The 18,708-nt window shown below is 40.3% G+C and overlaps 3 protein-coding genes across 10 annotated transcripts in view; all 3 read right to left on the reverse strand.

The window, feature by feature from the left end:
* Positions 1–18,708, reverse strand: part of LOC109990510 (protocadherin alpha-C2) — a 196,522-nt gene that overhangs the window by 143,437 nt on the left and 34,377 nt on the right. The window contains exon 1 of one of the 8 annotated variants that reach the window (XM_065958481.1): positions 4,935–7,423. The exons of 6 other annotated variants lie outside the window; for them this stretch is intronic. In XM_065958481.1, the coding sequence (XP_065814553.1) occupies positions 4,935–7,292 (2,358 nt within the window). In that variant the 5' untranslated portion in view covers positions 7,293–7,423. Of the gene's footprint in view, positions 1–340; positions 2,918–4,934; positions 7,424–18,708 lie in introns of those variants that run through there. One more of the 8 variants, XM_065958479.1, reaches the window with a different exon arrangement.
* Positions 9,128–11,725, reverse strand: LOC114920722 (protocadherin gamma-A8-like). The gene has a single exon (XM_029279059.2). The coding sequence runs from the start codon at positions 11,564–11,566 to the stop codon at positions 9,143–9,145; it is 2,424 nt and encodes an 807-aa protein (XP_029134892.1). The 5' UTR covers positions 11,567–11,725; the 3' UTR covers positions 9,128–9,142.
* LOC109990474 (protocadherin alpha-3-like) lies at positions 14,970–18,705 on the reverse strand. Its single transcript, XM_020642617.3, has one exon. It carries the CDS (start codon positions 18,034–18,036, stop codon positions 15,661–15,663), a length of 2,376 nt encoding a protein of 791 aa, XP_020498273.2. The 5' UTR covers positions 18,037–18,705; the 3' UTR covers positions 14,970–15,660.

An 18,708-nucleotide genomic window follows, 5' to 3' on the forward strand; every position in this document is an offset into this window, starting at 1 on the left:
CTGTCTTCCTAATGACAAACGAATTGAAACCGCTATATTCAAGAGCAGGAAAACCAGCTGGCTCGTTGCTATACGTTATAAACACAAAAACCACAGTATCAGATTAGAAAGCATACAAACAAATCAAATGGACACCAAACAAAGCACAGTTTTCACAAAACTTCCTTCACCTTTACTACAACTATACTTCATGTGGACAATCTCAGATAATTAGTTGTATTTACTATATGCATTTTGTATAACACATAACACTCCAACCACTTAGACATACGCATCACATGAGGTAGGAACGAGACTAAAGATATTGTAGAGGTTGGAAAATAGTTTTGATATGTCCTACCTCAGTAGAAGTCCTCCTCCTGTCAGGGAGCACTAGTGTGTTGGCATGGCTGCCCGGGACTATAGTAGATCCTATACTCATTCTGGGTCCCACTAACATGTAGCGTTTCTCTCCAGATCTGTACTGGATGCTGTGACACAGTGTCCCGTCATAATTAGTCTCTTGTAGATATTTGGAAGTGTAGTCTGTGGATTTGGAGCACTGCATTGCAATGAGCACGATGATGCTGATGAGAAAAAGTGCTGAAACTGAGGCCAAAGTTATCATGAGATAAAAAGTGACATTACTCTCCTCATCATCGTTTGTTGCACTTTTAACATCAGAAGCAGCAAAAGCCTCTTTGGGCTCCACAACTTTGACAATGACAGTAGCTGTTGCAGAGAGGGAAACGTTGCCATTGTCTTTGACCAGTATGACCAGTTTCTGCTCAGCCTCGTCTGTCTCTGTGAATGAGCGAAGTGTTCTGATCTGTCCTGTATAGCGGTCCAAAGCAAAGAGACTGTGCTCAGTCACTTCCTGCAGTGAAAACAGTAACCAGCCGTTATATCCTATATCAGCGTCATAGGCTCTGACTTTAGTCACCAAGTGTGCTGCGTTCACATTGCGGGGAATCTCCTCCACACCTTCAGCAGAACCGTTGGAGCTGACTGGATACAGGATGACTGGAGCGTTGTCGTTCTGATCCAGAATGAACACGTTCACTGTGACGTTGCTGCTTAGTGACGGAGTTCCAGAATCTGTGGCCACAACTTGGAACTGGAACGTTTTCACTGTTTCAAAGTCGAAACTTTTCAGTGCAGTGATGACTCCATTTTCACTATTGATGTTTAAAAATGAAGACAATTTATTTCCTTCACTTCCATCTCTGAGAATATGATATGTAATCAGTGCATTGTCGTCCTCATCCCGATCAAAAGCTTTAACAGAAAACACAGAGGTACCTGGTTCATTAGCTTCAGCCACATAGAAAGTATAAGGACTGAGTGAAAACTCAGGACTGTTGTCATTCACATCTGACACCACGACGCTTATTGTCTTTTCAGACGATAATGGAGGTTGACCAGCGTCTTTTGCAGTTATTGTCAGGTCAAAATGTGACTGTTTCTCTCTGTCCAGAGGCGATTTGGTCACTAATGAATACATTTTATCTTTCAGTGATGGTGATAAAGTGAACGGAACATCACCACTTATGGAACAAATCACTTTTCCATTAAGACCAGAGTCCAGGTCATTAACACTGATAAGAGCAACTGTAGTTCCTGGTCTGGAATCTTCAGGGATTGAGCTTGAATATGACGTCACTTCAATCTCAGGTGCATTATCATTCACGTCAACTATCTTAATTATGACACTTTTCTCCGTAGTTAGAGGGGCGATACCTTTATCTGATGCTTGGATTTCTATTTCGTATTTGTCCTTTTGCTCAAAGTCTATTAACCCTTTGACAGTTATTTCGCCTGTTGATGAATTGATTTCAAAAAGCTTGAATAAGTTATTACTCACACTGTTGCCAAATGTATAAAACACTTCCCCATTCTGACCTTCATCTAAATCAGTTGCATTCACTCGTATGATGGTCGTTCCTATTTGAGCATTTTCTGAGAGCGTAACAGAGTAAACATCCCTTGAAAAAATTGGTGTGTTATCATTAACATCCAAAATTTTTACCAGGATAGTCATCTCGCCTGATTTCGGAGGTTTCCCCCCATCCAGTGCCGTCAGCACCAACGAGTGACTTCCAGCTACTTCCCTGTCCAAAGATTTTTGCAATACCAAAATAGGTATTTTACCATCTTCTCCTTTATCTCTAACTTCCAATCGAAAGTGATCATTGTTGCTCAGTTTGTATTGCTGTACAGAAAAATGACCACTGTCTGGATCACGTGCGGGTTTTAGCTGAAATTTTGCTCCGGGCAACACGGACTCTGAAATCTCCAACCTTTTCTCTTCCTCTGGAAAAGTGGGAGAATTGTCATTTATATCCAGCACCTCCAACTCAACATAATGAACCTCCAGTGGGTTTTCTAACACTGTTTTAAGATTAATCAAACACGTACTGCTCTGTGCGCACACCTCTTCTCTGTCAATCTTTCGGCTCACATACAAAATACCATCGTTTTGATTCACGTGGAAAAGAGGATCTGTATTAATAGAAACAATCCGATACTTCCTGTCTTTCAATGAGCTCTTATCCAATCCCAGGTCTTTTGCTATATTTCCAACCACAGTTCCTTCGTTAACTTCTTCAGAGACTGAATATCGTATTTCCGCTGCGGCCACGCTCCACAAAAAGACAGCAACCAAGCAGTAGAGAAAATGTGCTTGCGTCCGTCGTGCCTTGTGTCCTCTTTGTTCCATGGTTAAACCAGAAATCCTCAACAAACCATCAGGATAAAAAAAACTCGTCCTGAAAAGAGAATCCAGCACTTCCTTGTATATTCCCTGCCTTAAACCATTTAGTAAATCTGGCAGTCAGGATGTTAACAAAGACAAGACTAAGCGCAGAAAATTCAGTGCTAACGTGTAAGCCAGGATGTTGTCAGGAGGTGGAACCTTTATCCAATGACGACACAACAAGCTTGAGCACTGCTGACTCTTTACATTACACTGACACCATGCGAGCTAAAGTCTTACTGCAGAATTATGGCGATGAGTTTGTGTCACAGTGTATGAATGGTAAAATAAGTCGTAACAACGGCGTATCACAGAACAAACTTAAACTATGGTAAAGAAAGAGAAACGGGTTTGGAGACCTCCTCATTACAAAGTTAAGTCAAATTTCCTTTACAGAAAGTAAGAAACTTTGCATTTTAATGTGTTTCCAGGATTCTTCAGAGCAGTAACGACCATTTGTTTTTCATAAAATTAAGTTGTACGAATGTCATCACTGAGATCAATGTCGATGGGGGGAGGGGGGGTGGAATGCTATATTTATCCAACAACTTTGGGGGGGGAAAATATCAAACATTTCAGCACCATGGACAGCGACTGCAGGCTGCAGTTGTGTGTAGCTTCTGCTGGTGAAAATATTTCAATAGTATATCTGATGTTATTTAACAGCAATGGACCATGGTATATTTCTTAGATGACACTTTATACGAGTCGATAGGCTTGACTTGACTTCTTGGGTTGTCTGTATATCTAGCGTTAGTCTGCTGCTATTATTTGGGAAAAAATACTCCTCTGACCTAATCCTTCAAGCAAACAACAACTGAACTCCACGACACGCTGTTTTATCATTTCTTTAGGTATCATACATATAAGAAAAGGAACACGAAACACTTGTAAATCTTTCATAAAAAATGAAAATATCATAATAGAGAAAACTAAAACTAAGGAAATACATCTTGTCTTCTTTTTAACCAGGTTATTACCCCAATACTGTCAACATCACAAAATGTTTAACCCAAACAATTCACTTGTGTAGTTTTGTCCAGCAACACACCATTAATTTATCCAAATATTATTGTACTTTTAAGAAACATTTTTGCTGTATTGTTAATTTAAAATGTTTTCCGTGATTATTATTTAAATGTATTTTTCCCCTTGTTATACGGTTGCATACATTTCAAAATGGCATTGCCATGTTATATCCATTATTCATAATAAGCTGTTATCTTGTTAATTTATTTTTAAAAGTTTAAGAATCACACAACCATTATATTACCACGCGATAATATAGGTGACAACAAAGTGACTGACAAATTATTACTCACTTTAAGTTTCATAAAAGTCCAAGATACTTGTCTTAAACAAAACAACTTATCTAAAAAAAACTTGCAGATATTTAAGCTTCATCACATGAGAGAAACTGATGTATTGAATATCAGCACTGCTTTGATGTGGTCGTAGTGGTCAATTGCTGTAGAAAATCACTGTTACCTCCACTAACACAACTAGGTCCACAATATGACTGAAACTAGACTGTTACCAACAAATCCAAACATTCTACTGCACACTTGATACTCGGTTCGGGTCCATGGTTACCACAGAGAAGCTTCTTTATGTGTTTTCAGACCAAACAATTATGGGGACTTTTTGAAGAGGAACTGTCCACTAAGGAGTTCCATGAGAACAACACACAATGGGGACTTTTTCTCTGTCTGTATTCACACCGCCATGGTACCTACTCTGTAAGAGGTGGTAAAAAGGTTCCTCTAAACGGTGTTTTAGGAACTAAAATAGTTCAAGTGCATTATGGAACTAACTAATTAAAAAGGGGGAGGGTTCCAACTGTTCCTACAACTATGAAAAGTTCCTGCTGTCTAAAAACACCTTTTTTTCCCCATGTCAACCTTTATTTGTATTTTGCATTAATTTTATCATGTAATTAGTGAAGTTGTTGAAACTGTTTTGTGATTCTGAGGTATGAGATTTATTAACAAAGAAAAAACAATGACAGCTGTCAATGTAAAATAAAAGTGAAAAGTCCCAGTGATGTGGTTCTCCTTAATCTTCACTTATGGAATAGCTCTTGTCAAATCACATTGCTTGGTCGGAACTAACTGTTTCATAAAGGTTGCTATATATGAATGCTTACCTTAAGCATACATGAAAACATCAAAGTTAATAACATTTGTTTGAATATGCCTACCTCTGTAGATGTCCTCCTCCTGTCAGGGAGCACTAGTGTGTTGGCATGGCTGCCCGGCACTATAGTAGATCCTATACTCATTCTGGGTCCCACTAACATGTAGCGTTTGTCTCCAGATCTGTACTGGATGCTGTGACACAGTGTCCCGTCATAATTAGTCTCTTGTAGGTATTTTGAAGTGTAGTCTGTGGATTTGGAGCACTGCATTGCAATGAGCACGATGATGCTGATGAGAAAAAGTGCTGAAACTGAGGCCAAAGTTATCATGAGATAAAAAGTCACATTACTCTCCTCATCATCGTTTGTTGCACTTTTAACATCAGAAGCAGCAAAAGCCTCTTTGGGCTCCACAACTTTGACAATAACAGTAGCTGTTGCAGAGAGGGAAACGTTGCCATTGTCTTTGACCAGTATGACCAGTTTCTGCTCAGCCTCGTCTGTCTCTGTGAATGAGCGAAGTGTTCTGATCTGTCCTGTATAGCGGTCCAAAGCAAAGAGACTGTGCTCAGTCACTTCCTGCAGTGAAAACAGTAACCAGCCGTTATATCCTATATCAGCGTCATAGGCTCTGACTTTAGTCACCAAGTGTGCTGCGTTCACATTGCGGGGAATCTCCTCCACACCTTCAGCAGAACCGTTGGAGCTGACTGGATACAGGATGACTGGAGCGTTGTCGTTCTGATCCAGAATGAACACGTTCACTGTGACGTTGCTGCTTAGTGACGGAGTTCCAGAATCTGTGGCCACAACTTGGAACTGGAACGTTTTCACTGTTTCAAAGTCGAAACTTTTCAGAGCCAAAATATCTCCATTTTCACTATTAATGTTTAAAAATGATGACAATTTATTTCCTTCACTTCCATCTCGGAGAATATGATATGTAATCAGTGCATTGTCGTCCTCATCGCGATCAAACGCTTTAACAGAAAACACAGAGGTGCCTGGCTCATTAGCTTCAGCCACATAGAAAGTATAAGGACTGAGTGAAAACTCAGGACTGTTGTCATTCACATCTGACACCACGACGCTTATTGTCTTTTCAGACGATAATGGAGGTTGACCAGCGTCTTTTGCAGTTATTGTCAGGTCATAATGTGACTGTTTCTCTCTGTCCAGAGGCGATTTGGTCACTAATGAATACATTTTATCTTCTATAGATGGTGATAAAGTGAACGGAACATCATCACTTATGGAACAAATCACTTTTCCATTTAGACCAGAGTCCAGGTCATTGACACTGATAAGAGCAACTGTAGTTCCTGGTCTGGAATCTTCAGGGATGGAGCTTGAAAATGACGTCACTTCAATCTCAGGTGCATTATCATTCACGTCAACTATCTTAATAATGACGCTTTTCTCCGTAGTTAGTGGAGCCAGGCCTTTATCTGAAGCCTTAATTTCAATTTCATATATGTCATTATCTTCATAATCTATCAAACCTTTAACAGTTATCTCACCTGTTAATGCATCGATATTAAATAAATTTAGAATATTTTGATTTATACTGTGACTGAAAGAATAAACTACTTCTCCATTTGGACCCTCGTCTAAATCAGTTGCATTAACTTGTACGACTGCTGTACCTACTGGAGCATTTTCAAGGAGGTTTACAGAATAAACGTCTTGCGAGAATTCTGGCACGTTATCGTTGACATCCAACACATTTACAAGAAGATTCATATTACCAGATTTCGGAGGTTTACCCCCATCAGTTGCCGTCAAAATTAATAAATGGCTTCGCGCCGTTTCTCTGTCTAAAGATTTCTGAACAATCAGTGATGGTATTTTAATGTCGTTGCCTTTATTCTTAACTTCCAATCGAAAGTGATCATTGTTGCTCAGTTTATATTGCTGTACAGAGAATAGACCACTGTCTAGATCACGTGCGGGTTTTAGCTGAAATCTTGCTCCGGGCAACACGGACTCCGAAATCTCTAACGTTGTCTCTTCCTCTGGAAAAGTGGGAGAGTGGTCGTTTACATCTTGAACCTCCACTCTTACGTAGTGCACCTCAAGCGGGTATTCTAGTACAGTTTTCAAATTCATCAAACAGGTACTGCTCTGTGCGCACACCTCTTCTCTGTCAATCTTTCGGCTCACATACAAAATACCATCGTTTTGATTCACGTGGAAAAGAGGATCCGTATTACTAGAAACAATCCGATACTTCCTGTCTTTCAATGAGCTCTTATCCAATCCCAGGTCTTTTGCTATATTCCCAACCACAGTTCCTTCGTTAACTTCTTCGGGGACTGAATATCGTATTTCCGCTGCGGTCACGCTCCACAAAAGCACAGCGACCAAGCAGTAGAGAAAATGTCCTTGCGCCTGTCGTGCCTTGTGTCCTCTTTGTTCCATGGTTAAACCAGAAATCCTCAACAAACCATCAGGATAAAAAAAACTCGTCCTGAAAAGAGAATCCAGCACTTCCTTGTATATTCCCTGCCTTAAACCATTTAGTAAATCTGGCAGTCAGGATGTTAACAAAGACAAGACTAAGCGCAGAAAATTCAGTGCTAACGTGTAAGCCAGGATGTTGTCAGGAGGTGGAACCTTTATCCAATGACGACACAACAAGCTTGAGCAATGCTGACTCTTTACATTACACTGACACCATGCGAGCTGAAGTCTTACTGCAAAAAAAATGTCGAACAGTCTGTCGCAAAGTGTATGAATGGTAAAATAAGTCGTAACAACGGCGTATCAAAGAACAAACGTAAACTATGGTAAAGAAAGAGAAACGATTGTGGAAACCTCCTCATTACAAAGATTAGTCAAATTTCCATTACAGATAATAAGAAACTTTGCATTTCAATGTATTTACAGGTTTCTTCAGAGCAGTGGCGACCATTTGTTTTTCATATACGTTTTTTTAATCTCCTCACTCAGATAAATGTCGAGGAGGGGTGGGGGGAGAATAGCTATATTTATTCAACAACTTTGCGGTGAAACAATATCAAACATTTCAGCACCGTGGACAGCGACCAGTGACTGCAGTTGTGTGTAGCTTTTACTGGTGAAAATATTATAATAGCATTTCTGATGTTATTAACAGCAATGGACCATAAACCATGGTTTCTTTTTCGATGACACCCTATACGAGTCGATAGGCCAGACTTTACTTCTTGTGTTGTCTGTATATCTAGCGTTATGCTGCTCCTTTTATTTGGAAAAAAAATACTCCTCTGACGTAATACCACGAGCAAACAATAACTGAGCTCGGTACAAGTGTATGCCTTTTTTTTCTAAATATCGTTCATAGAATAAAAGTACAATTAAAAAAAAGTTTGAAGTATTTCATAGCAGAAAAAATCATAAAAGACAAAGAAAACAAAGAAAATACGTTTTGCATCTTTTTTTGAAGACAGGTTATTACCCACATAATGTCAACATCATCGTGTCACTGGTATAGCTTTCATAAACAAGATGCCATACATTAATCAAATTATTATTCTACTTTTTTTCAATATTTTTGGCATACTACATATTTAAATTGCCCCCCTTCACCTTGGTAATCCATTGTCTTTGGCTACATGTTATACTGTTGCATACATTTCAAACTTCCATGCCGAAGTTTCAGCCATTATTAATACTAAGCTGTTACATTGTTTTAACTTTAATAATGTTTTCATGTGTTCTACAAGTTTTGGGATCAAACTTCTACCCCATTATCGGCAAAATAGAACCTTGTGGTAATGTAAGGTGTTAACACGGTGACTAATAAAATATTACTTCACTTTCAGTGTCATATCCAGATTTACCTCTAAAAGATACTTGTTTTTAATAACAACAACAAAACGGATCTGAACTGCAATATTAAAGGAAATAACTGTCAACTAGTTCATTGCTAATAATTGAAAACACAATACAACAACCTCTTCAAAGCTTTGTTCATTCTTAGTGTGTTAAGGAGCAAACAAACAAAACAGCCGAGCCAACAAACAAGGCACAATTGTCCCTAAACTTCCCTCCTGCTCAAAATGTGCTTGCTATATGTACCTGAATTATTGAGTTTTATTCAGTATGCAGTTCCTGCATGACCACAAGCTTTCTTTATTGTCAACAAAGTTCCCCTGAAAGGCAAAAGCTTCCAACAACTTCAATACACACTCTCTACATAAGATAAAACACAGACTTAAAAGGGTAGAGTGAAATTGCTAAATCAAAGCAATTCTAACCTTATCTGACATAAAACTAGTATGACACATTTAAAGATAGTGGTTGTTATATATCAAAGTGTGTTTTAATATGCCTACCTCAGTAGATGTCCTCCTCCTGTCAGGGAGCACTAGTGTGTTGGCATGGCTCCCCGGGACTATAGTAGATCCTATACTCATTCTGGGTCCCACTAACATGTAGCGTTTCTCTCCAGATCTGTACTGGATGCTGTGACACAGTGTCCCGTCATAATTAGTCTCTTGTAGATATTTGGAAGTGTAGTCTGTGGATTTGGAGCACTGCATTGCAATGAGCACGATGATGCTGATGAGAAAAAGTGCTGAAACTGAGGCCAAAGTTATCATGAGATAAAAAGTGACATTACTCTCCTCATCATCGTTTGTTGCACTTTTAACATCAGAAGCAGCAAAAGCCTCTTTGGGCTCCACAACTTTGACAATGACAGTAGCTGTTGCAGAGAGGGAAACGTTTCCATTGTCTTTGACCAGTATGACCAGTTTCTGCTCAGCCTCATCTGTCTCTGTGAATGAGCGAAGTGTTCTGATCTGTCCTGTATAGCGGTCCAAAGCAAAGAGACTGTGCTCAGTCACTTCCTGCAGTGAAAACAGTAACCAGCCGTTATATCCTATATCAGCGTCATAGGCTCTGACTTTAGTCACCAAGTGTGCTGCGTTCACATTGCGGGGAATTTCCTCCACACCTTCAGCAGAACCGTTGGAGCTGACTGGATACAGGATGACTGGAGCGTTGTCGTTCTGATCCAGAATGAACACGTTCACTGTGACGTTGCTGCTTAGTGACGGAGTTCCAGAATCTGTGGCCACAACTTGGAACTGGAACGTTTTCACTGTTTCAAAGTCGAAACTTTTTAGTGCAGTGATGACTCCATTTTCACTATTGATGTTTAAAAATGAAGACAATTTATTTCCTTCACTTCCATCTCTGAGAATATGATATGTAATAAGTGCATTGTCATCCTCATCCCGATCATGAGCTTTAACAGAAAACACAGAGGTGCCTGGCTCATTAGCTTCAGCCACATAGAAAGTATAAGGACTGAGTGAAAACTCAGGACTGTTGTCATTCACATCTGACACCACGACGCTTATTGTCTTTTCAGACGATAATGGAGGTTGACCAGCGTCTTTTGCAGTTATTGTCAGGTCATAGTGTGACTGTTTCTCTCTGTCCAGAGGCGATTTGGTCACTAATGAATACATTTTGTCTTTCAGTGATGGTGACAAAATGAACGGCACATCATCACTTATGGAACAAATCACTTTTCCATTAAGACCAGAGTCCAGGTCATTGACACTGATAAGAGCAACTGTAGTTCCTGGTCTGGAATCTTCAGGGATTGAGCTTGAAAATGACGTCACTTCAATCTCAGGTGCATTATCATTCACGTCAACTATCTTAATTATAACGCTTTTTTGTGTCACTAGTGGAGCCAGACCTTTATCTGATGCTTGAATTTCAATTTCATACCTGTCCTTCTCTTCGTAATTTATCAAGCCTTTAACAGTTATCTCACCTGTAGATGGATTAATATCAAACGTTTTAAGTAATCTGTGACTGACACTGTTGCTGAATGAATAAACCACTTCTCCGTTCAGCCCATCATCTAAATCAGTTGCATTCACTTGTGCGACTGCTGTGCCTACTGGAGCATTTTCATCAAGCATCACAGAATAAACATCTTGAGAGAAAACAGGTGCGTTATCATTTGTATCCAAAACATTTACTAGAATATTCACATTTCCAGATTTCGGAGGTTTCCCCCCATCAAGTGCCGTCAACACTAATGAGTGGCTTCTCGCTGCCTCCCTATCCAAAGACTTTTGCACAATTAATATTGGTATTTTACCGTCTTCTCCCTTATCTTTAACTTCCAAACGGAAGTGATCATTAGGGCTGAGTTTATATCGCTGAACAGAGAAAGGGCCACCATCTGGATCGCTTGATGCTTTAAGCGGAATACGGACTCCGGGCAACACGGACTCTGAAATCTCCAATATTATCTGTTTCTCGGGGAAACTGGGAGAATGATCATTTATATCCAGAACTTCCACTTCAATATAATGGACCTCCAGTGGGTTTTCTAGCACAGTTTTCAGATTTATCAAACACGTACTGCTCTGTGCGCACACCTCTTCTCTGTCAATCTTTCGGCTCACGTAAAGGATACCATCGTTTTGATTCACGTAGAAAAGAGGATCTGTATTACTAGAAACAATCCGATACTTCCTGCCTTTCAATGAGCTCTTATCCAATCCCAGGTCTTTTGCTATATTTCCAACCACAGTTCCTTCGTTAACTTCCTCAGAGACTGAATATCGTATTTGCGCTGCGGCCACGCTCCACAAAAAGACAGCAACCAAGCAGCAGAGTAAATGTCCTCGCGCCCCTCTTCCCTCGTATCTTCTTTGTTCCATGGTTAAAACAGAAATCATCACCAATCCTTTACGCACTCACAAACTGCGACATAATATCATAGTCCTACTCCTGTGCGTTGAAAATATGCATCCAATACCCACAACGACAAACACAAATACTGATTTTCCAAAAGCAACAATAAGCTTATGAACGACTGCGACAACGTCGAGGAGTATGAAGAGGTGGAACCAAAATGCTGCGATGACAAAGTTGTGTACTGCCCCGTTTTTGTATTACACTGACACCATGCGATACAAATTATTATTGCAGAAGATCAAAAAGGTAACAGCCCTTATGGAGATACTACAGATAATATTTTGATTTTATTTAAAACAAAAATGGTGGACAGAGATGTAACTGTCACCAAAAAAATATTTATAATAAAGTTATACAGTGAAGCTTTCCAAAACGTTGAGATGATTCCACACTACGTGTGAGTTTACACCTTCATTATTGATAAGTGGTGATAATTAAAAGTCTGAAATACTGTCAGCAAGTGGTTTGAACAAACAGGCCAATCACAGATTCTTCAGGACCATGGACAGAGCTCTGATCTGCCTTTCTCAAGTCCATTTTATAAATTCATTTCAAGCTTATTTTTAACACGTTTACCAAGCTGCCAACTTTTGCTATCTATCTTTTAGCGTGAAGGTTAAGTGCATGTGTCACCCTTTTTGCCAGTTTAAAAAACATTGTTCGTATGATTGACGACCACGGTAGACATGAGTTTATCCAAATAATGTTTAAAAAAAAAAAAGCCTTAATTCTAAAACATCAATTCAAACAAGTTTCAAATATTCCTTTTAGATTAAAGAGATTATGCAAACAGGAAGCCAATGCGCAAGACCAAGTGTTTTGAGGAAAGGTATGTATAATTCATAAAGTTTAAAATCATTAACCTCAGGGGCTCTTGAAATGATTTCATAAAATTGTCTTCACATTCCATCCAAATTGTATTTACTAAAATGAAATTGTTCGTTTTTTCAACCATTGATCATACTAGTATTATAATTATTTTTGGTCAAATAGCTTTGTTTAGTTCCTTACCTCAGTAGAAGTCCTCCTCCTGTCAGGGAGCACTAGTGTGTTGGCATGGCTGCCCGGGACTATAGTAGATCCTATACTCATTCTGGGTCCCACTAACATGTAGCGTTTGTCTCCAGATCTGTACTGGATGCTGTGACACAGTGTCCCGTCATAATTAGTCTCTTGTAGATATTTGGAAGTGTAGTCTGTGGATTTGGAGCACTGCATTGCAATGAGCACGATGATGCTGATGAGAAAAAGTGCTGAAACTGAGGCTAAAGTTATCATGAGATAAAAAGTGACATTACTCTCCTCATCATCGTTTGTTGCACTTTTAACATCAGAAGCAGCAAAAGCCTCTTTGGGCTCCACAACTTTGACAATGACAGTAGCTGTTGCAGAGAGGGAAACGTTGCCATTGTCTTTGACCAGTATGACCAGTTTCTGCTCAGCCTCGTCTGTCTCTGTGAATGAGCGAAGTGTTCTGATCTGTCCTGTATAGCGGTCCAAAGCAAAGAGACTGTGCTCAGTCACTTCCTGCAGTGAAAACAGTAACCAGCCGTTATATCCTATATCAGCGTCATAGGCTCTGACTTTAGTCACCAAGTGTGCTGCGTTCACATTGCGGGGAATCTCCTCCACACCTTCAGCAGAACCGTTGGAGCTGACTGGATACAGGATGACTGGAGCGTTGTCGTTCTGATCCAGAATGAACACGTTCACTGTGACGTTGCTGCTTAGTGACGGAGTTCCAGAATCTGTGGCCACAACTTGGAACTGGAACGTTTTCACTGTTTCAAAGTCGAAACTTTTCAGCGCCAAAATATCTCCGTTTTCACTATTAATGTTTAGAAATGAGGACAAAGTACTATCCCTGGTTTCTTCTCTTAGAATTTGATATGAAATTAAAGCATTTTCATTTTCATCGTGATCTAATGCCTTTACTGAGAATACTGAGGCTCCTGGGCTGTTATTCTCTGTGATGTAAAATGCATAGGGGATTGATGAAAACTCTGGACTGTTGTCATTTACATCTGAAACTAAGACGCTTACTGTCTTTTTAGATGAGAATGACGGGTCACCTGTGTCTTTCGCTATAATTGTGACATCAAATTTGGAAACAAGTTCCCTGTCCAAGGGCGACTTGGTTACGACAGCGTACATGTTTTCTTGTAAAGATGGAGATAATGTAAAAGGAACACCTTCATTGATTGTGCAGATGACTTTACCATTGATTCCAGAGTCTAAGTCGCTGACACTGATCAGGGCCACTGTAGTTCCTATCTTTGAATCCTCTCTGATAGAGCTAGAAAATGATGTCACTTCAATCTCAGGGGCATTATCATTAACATCAAGGACAGTTATTATAACACTTCTGTCAGTTGTTAACGGAACTGGTCCCTTATCAGATGCCTGAATGTCAATCTCGTAACTTTTACTTTTCTCGAAATCTATATGATCCATTACTTTGATTTCACCTGTGTTTGTGTCTACACTAAACAACGTCATTAATTTTGGATCAACTTCCTTACCAAATGAATATATGATTTCGCCATTTGCACCCTGGTCCAAATCTGTTGCATTTACCTGAATCACTACAGTGCCAATGGGGACGTTTTCTCTAAGTGTGGCAGAGTATAACTCTTTGGTAAACACCGGGGAGTTGTCATTAACATCTAGTACGTCCACTGTTATTTCTATAGCGCCAGATTTAGCCGGTTTACCTCCATCAACTGCGGTCAGGCGCAGCTTATGTCTCCCGGCTGTTTCTCTATCGAGCTGCTTCTGCACAACTAAAAATGGAACTTTACGGTCCTCGCCTCTGTCCTTCACTTCTAACCTAAAATAGTCAGTATGGCTGAGTTTATATTGCTGGATGGAGAACTGGCCTACATCGGAGTCGCGGGCAGCCTGTAGTTGAAATCTCGCTCCTGGTAAGGCCGACTCAGAAATCTCGAGCCTTTTCTCTTTCTCTGGAAATACAGGCGAGTGGTCGTTAATATCTAGTATTTCCACTCCAACGTAGTGGATCTCTAGTGGGTTTTCTAGCACTGTTTTCAGATTGATCAAACATGGGCTGCTTCGGTCGCACACCTCCTCCCTGTCTATTCTTCTTTTCACATACAAAATACCATCATTTTGATTCACCTGAAACAGGGGTTCAGTTGATCCTGCTACAATGCGATATCCTCTGTCTTTGAGAGCAGCCTTATCTAGTCCCAGATCCTTAGCTATATTCCCAACGACGGATCCATCCGGAACCTCTTCAGATATCGAATATCTGATCTGTGCAGAGACTCCGGTCCATAGAACAACCAAAACCACCAAGACGGCAATCCACCGCTGTCGCTCCCTCCGTGCGGTGCATCCCCTTTGTTCCATGACTTGAAGCCGATAAAAAAAAAACCGTCCAGTGTCTGCTCCGTTAAAATATTGCTCTTTGTGAATGCGTCATGTTTCCAAGTAATGTCCTTTAAAACGCTATTGAACAACAACAGTCGTTGATGCTATTTGCGGTCTTACGCTCAAGGATGTTGTGTGATAAACTGCAAGGGCTCCGTCGAAATAAAGCTCAGGATGTAAAGTGACGCACAGAATCACTAAACAACACTGACACCAAGCGTTGAATCTGATATGTGCTAGTCTTACGGACCTTTGTAAACATTTGGTATCTAAGAGAGACTAAACATGTTCAGAGGCACGACATCCCCACATTGGAAATATTAAGCCGATGTTTAAACCTAGAGCTTTCCAGACAAATTTCAGCCAAAAATATAGAGCCACTGGGAGGAATTGCTCTTGCATAAAGAACATTTAAAATAACAATATGCTTAAGAACATAATCTAAAATGAAATCCATAGTGATGAAAACGAAAGGGCTCACTTTTCATAAATGCAGTTTACAGTCAAACTGTATAAAAGTAGGCAACAGTTGTGCTTATTAAAAGAAACGGGGGCGGTGTTTTACTTTATATCTCTTAGATGGAGAGTCAGCGATAAAGTGTGTTTTTTTTTTCACTGACAGGTTTATCGAACTTTTTTTATACAAAGCGATAAATATTCAAGGATTAGGACAGCCAAAACATCAACACAATTCTCTTACCTCAGTAGATGTCCTCCTCCTGTCAGGGAGCACTAGTGTGTTGGCATGGCTGCCCGGGACTATAGTAGATCCTATACTCATTCTGGGTCCCACTAACATGTAGCGTTTGTCTCCAGATCTGTACTGGATGCTGTGACACAGTGTCCCGTCATAATTAGCCTCTTGTAGGTATTTGGAAGTGTAGTCTGTGGATTTGGAGCACTGCATTGCAATGAGCACGATGATGCTGATGAGAAAAAGTGCTGAAACTGAGGCCAAAGTTATCATGAGATAAAAAGTCACATTACTCTCCTCATCATCGTTTGTTGCACTTTTAACATCAGAAGCAGCAAAAGCCTCTTTGGGCTCCACAACTTTGACAATGACAGTAGCTGTTGCTGAGAGGGAAACGTTGCCATTGTCTTTGACCAGTATGACCAGTTTCTGCTCAGCCTCGTCTGTCTCTGTGAATGAGCGAAGTGTTCTGATCTGTCCTGTATAGCGGTCCAAAGCAAAGAGACTGTGCTCAGTCACTTCCTGCAGTGAAAACAGTAACCAGCCGTTATATCCTATATCAGCGTCATAGGCTCTGACTTTAGTCACCAAGTGTGCTGCGTTCACATTGCGGGGAATCTCCTCCACACCTTCAGCAGAACCGTTGGAGCTGACTGGATACAGGATGACTGGAGCGTTGTCGTTCTGATCCAGAATGAACACGTTCACTGTGACATTGCTGCTTAGTGACGGAGTTCCAGAATCTGTGGCCACAACTTGGAACTGGAACGTTTTCACTGTTTCAAAGTCGAAACTTTTCAATGCAGTGATGTCTCCATTTTCACTGTTTACGTTCAGAAACGAGGCCAGCGTTTGCTCTCCGTCCCTTAACCGTAATATATGATATGAGATAAGAGCATTACTGCCCTCGTCGTTATCACGGGCTGTTACTGCTAAGATAGACGATCCCGGGTTGTTATTCTCTGTTATGTAGAAAGTATATGGGTTCTGCGAAAACACCGGGCTGTTATCATTTTTATCTGACACATCAATGGTTATAGTTTTATCCGATGATAGGGATGGTTCTCCTGCGTCTTTGCTTATAATTGTTACAGTATATTGGGCCTGCTGTTCTCTATCCAAAAGTGCTTTTGTTACTAGAGAATACATGTTACTTTGTAAAGATGGAGTAAGCGTAAAAGGAAGATCTTGGCTTAGATAACACATAACTTTTCCGTTGAGACCAGAGTCCGAATCTTTAACATATATCAATGCCACGGTGGTTCCTGGTTTTGAATCTTCTGGGAGGGCACGTGAAAAAGATGTCACTTCAATCTCAGGTGCATTATCGTTCACGTCGATAATATGTATAACAACGCTTTTGTCCGTAGATAGTGGATGTTCAGCTCTGTCGGATGCCTGGATATCTATTTCGTATCTGCTACAGTCTTCAAAATCTATTTCGTCTGCCACAGTAATTACTCCAGTAATCGAATTTAAATCAAAACGTGAACGTGCACGTGCGTCCACGTCATTGCCAAATGAATATACAACTTCACCATTTGGACCTTCATCTAAATCGGTTGCATTTACTTGAATAACAGTTGTACCAAGAGGAGAGTTTTCTTTCAGCTGCACGGTATAGACCTCCTGGGTGAACAGTGGGGGGTTATCATTGACATCCAGTACATCAACAATTATAGTCATGTTTCCAGACCTCGGAGGTTTACCTCCATCAATGGCCGTCAGAAGTAACACATGGGTCTTGGCAGATTCTCTGTCAAGCGGCTTTTGAAGTAATAAACTCGGAGTTTTACGGTCCTCGCCACGGTCTTTAACTTCCAAACGAAAGTGCTCATTATTACTTAACCTATACTGCTGAACAGAGAGTAAGCCATTATCAGCATCACGCGCACCCTTTAACTGGAATCTTGCTCCTGGTAAGGCAGATTCAGAAATTTCCAACCTTTTTTCATTTTCAGTGAATCTCGGAGAGTGGTCGTTCACATCCAGAACCTCCACTGCCACATAGTGGACCTCCAATGGATTTTCAAGCACAGTTTTTAAGTCGATTACACAAACCTTGCTTCGGTCGCAGATTTCTTCTCTGTCAATCTTTCCGTTTACATATAAGATACCGTTGTCTTGATTTACTCGAAAAGGAGGCTCTGTCGTGCCGTATACAATACGGTATCCCCTTTCTTTTAGTGTGGCCCGATCAAGACCTAAATCTTTAGCGACATTTCCAACCACAGTCCCCTCGATTACTTCCTCAGAAATAGAATATCGGAATTGTCCTGAGGCTGTGCTCCAAAATGTAACTAAAACAATGATGTAGGCAACCAACCTCCCTCGCTCCCTCTGTGTCTGGCGTCTTTGTTCCATGATGTGAAAACGAAATGTTTAAATTCCAAACATTTAAAAAGAGCTATGCCCATGAACCAAAGTAAAATCCATCCGTCGCCTTCGTTGCCATAATCCAAACGTTTTCAAACAGAGAATTTGATTTTTTTAAAGCTTGATTGTGAATTCACGCTGTTTCCACGCAAAGTGTCCTGTCCGTAATGGTTACAGATGAAGGGGATGGGTCCAGCGGCTATGACGAAAGCATGTTGAAGGATTAGTTGTTATTATACTGACACCCACTGATCAAGAGTCAGATTGCAATGCTCTATTTTATACCTTAGAAAAATTGTATTGAATGATCGACCAAGCACCAAGAATCATCTTTTAAAACAATGATGAAAAACGGACACACATAGTCCCCCTCATAAGGCAGAGGTGAGGCAATGATAGCCGTGTATATACATTGAATAAACTGTACTTGGAGACATTATCTCTTGCACCACATTACACTACAATTAGTAAGGCAGGTGGTGCTAAATAAAACGATACATTACGTTTATTGAGCGCCAAGGAAACGGAGATGAATTGTGACCCTTTAATGGTTTGTGTCCGACGCCCTCTACTCCCGTCGTTACTTTGTGAAAACGGCTAAACAACTTTTGAAACAGAGCCCACGGTTAATTATTTAAACTGAGATGTTTTACCAAGTTA

The sequence above is a fragment of the Labrus bergylta genome, chromosome 9 (assembly GCF_963930695.1).
Source record: "Labrus bergylta chromosome 9, fLabBer1.1, whole genome shotgun sequence".
Taxonomy (NCBI): domain Eukaryota; kingdom Metazoa; phylum Chordata; class Actinopteri; order Labriformes; family Labridae; genus Labrus; species Labrus bergylta.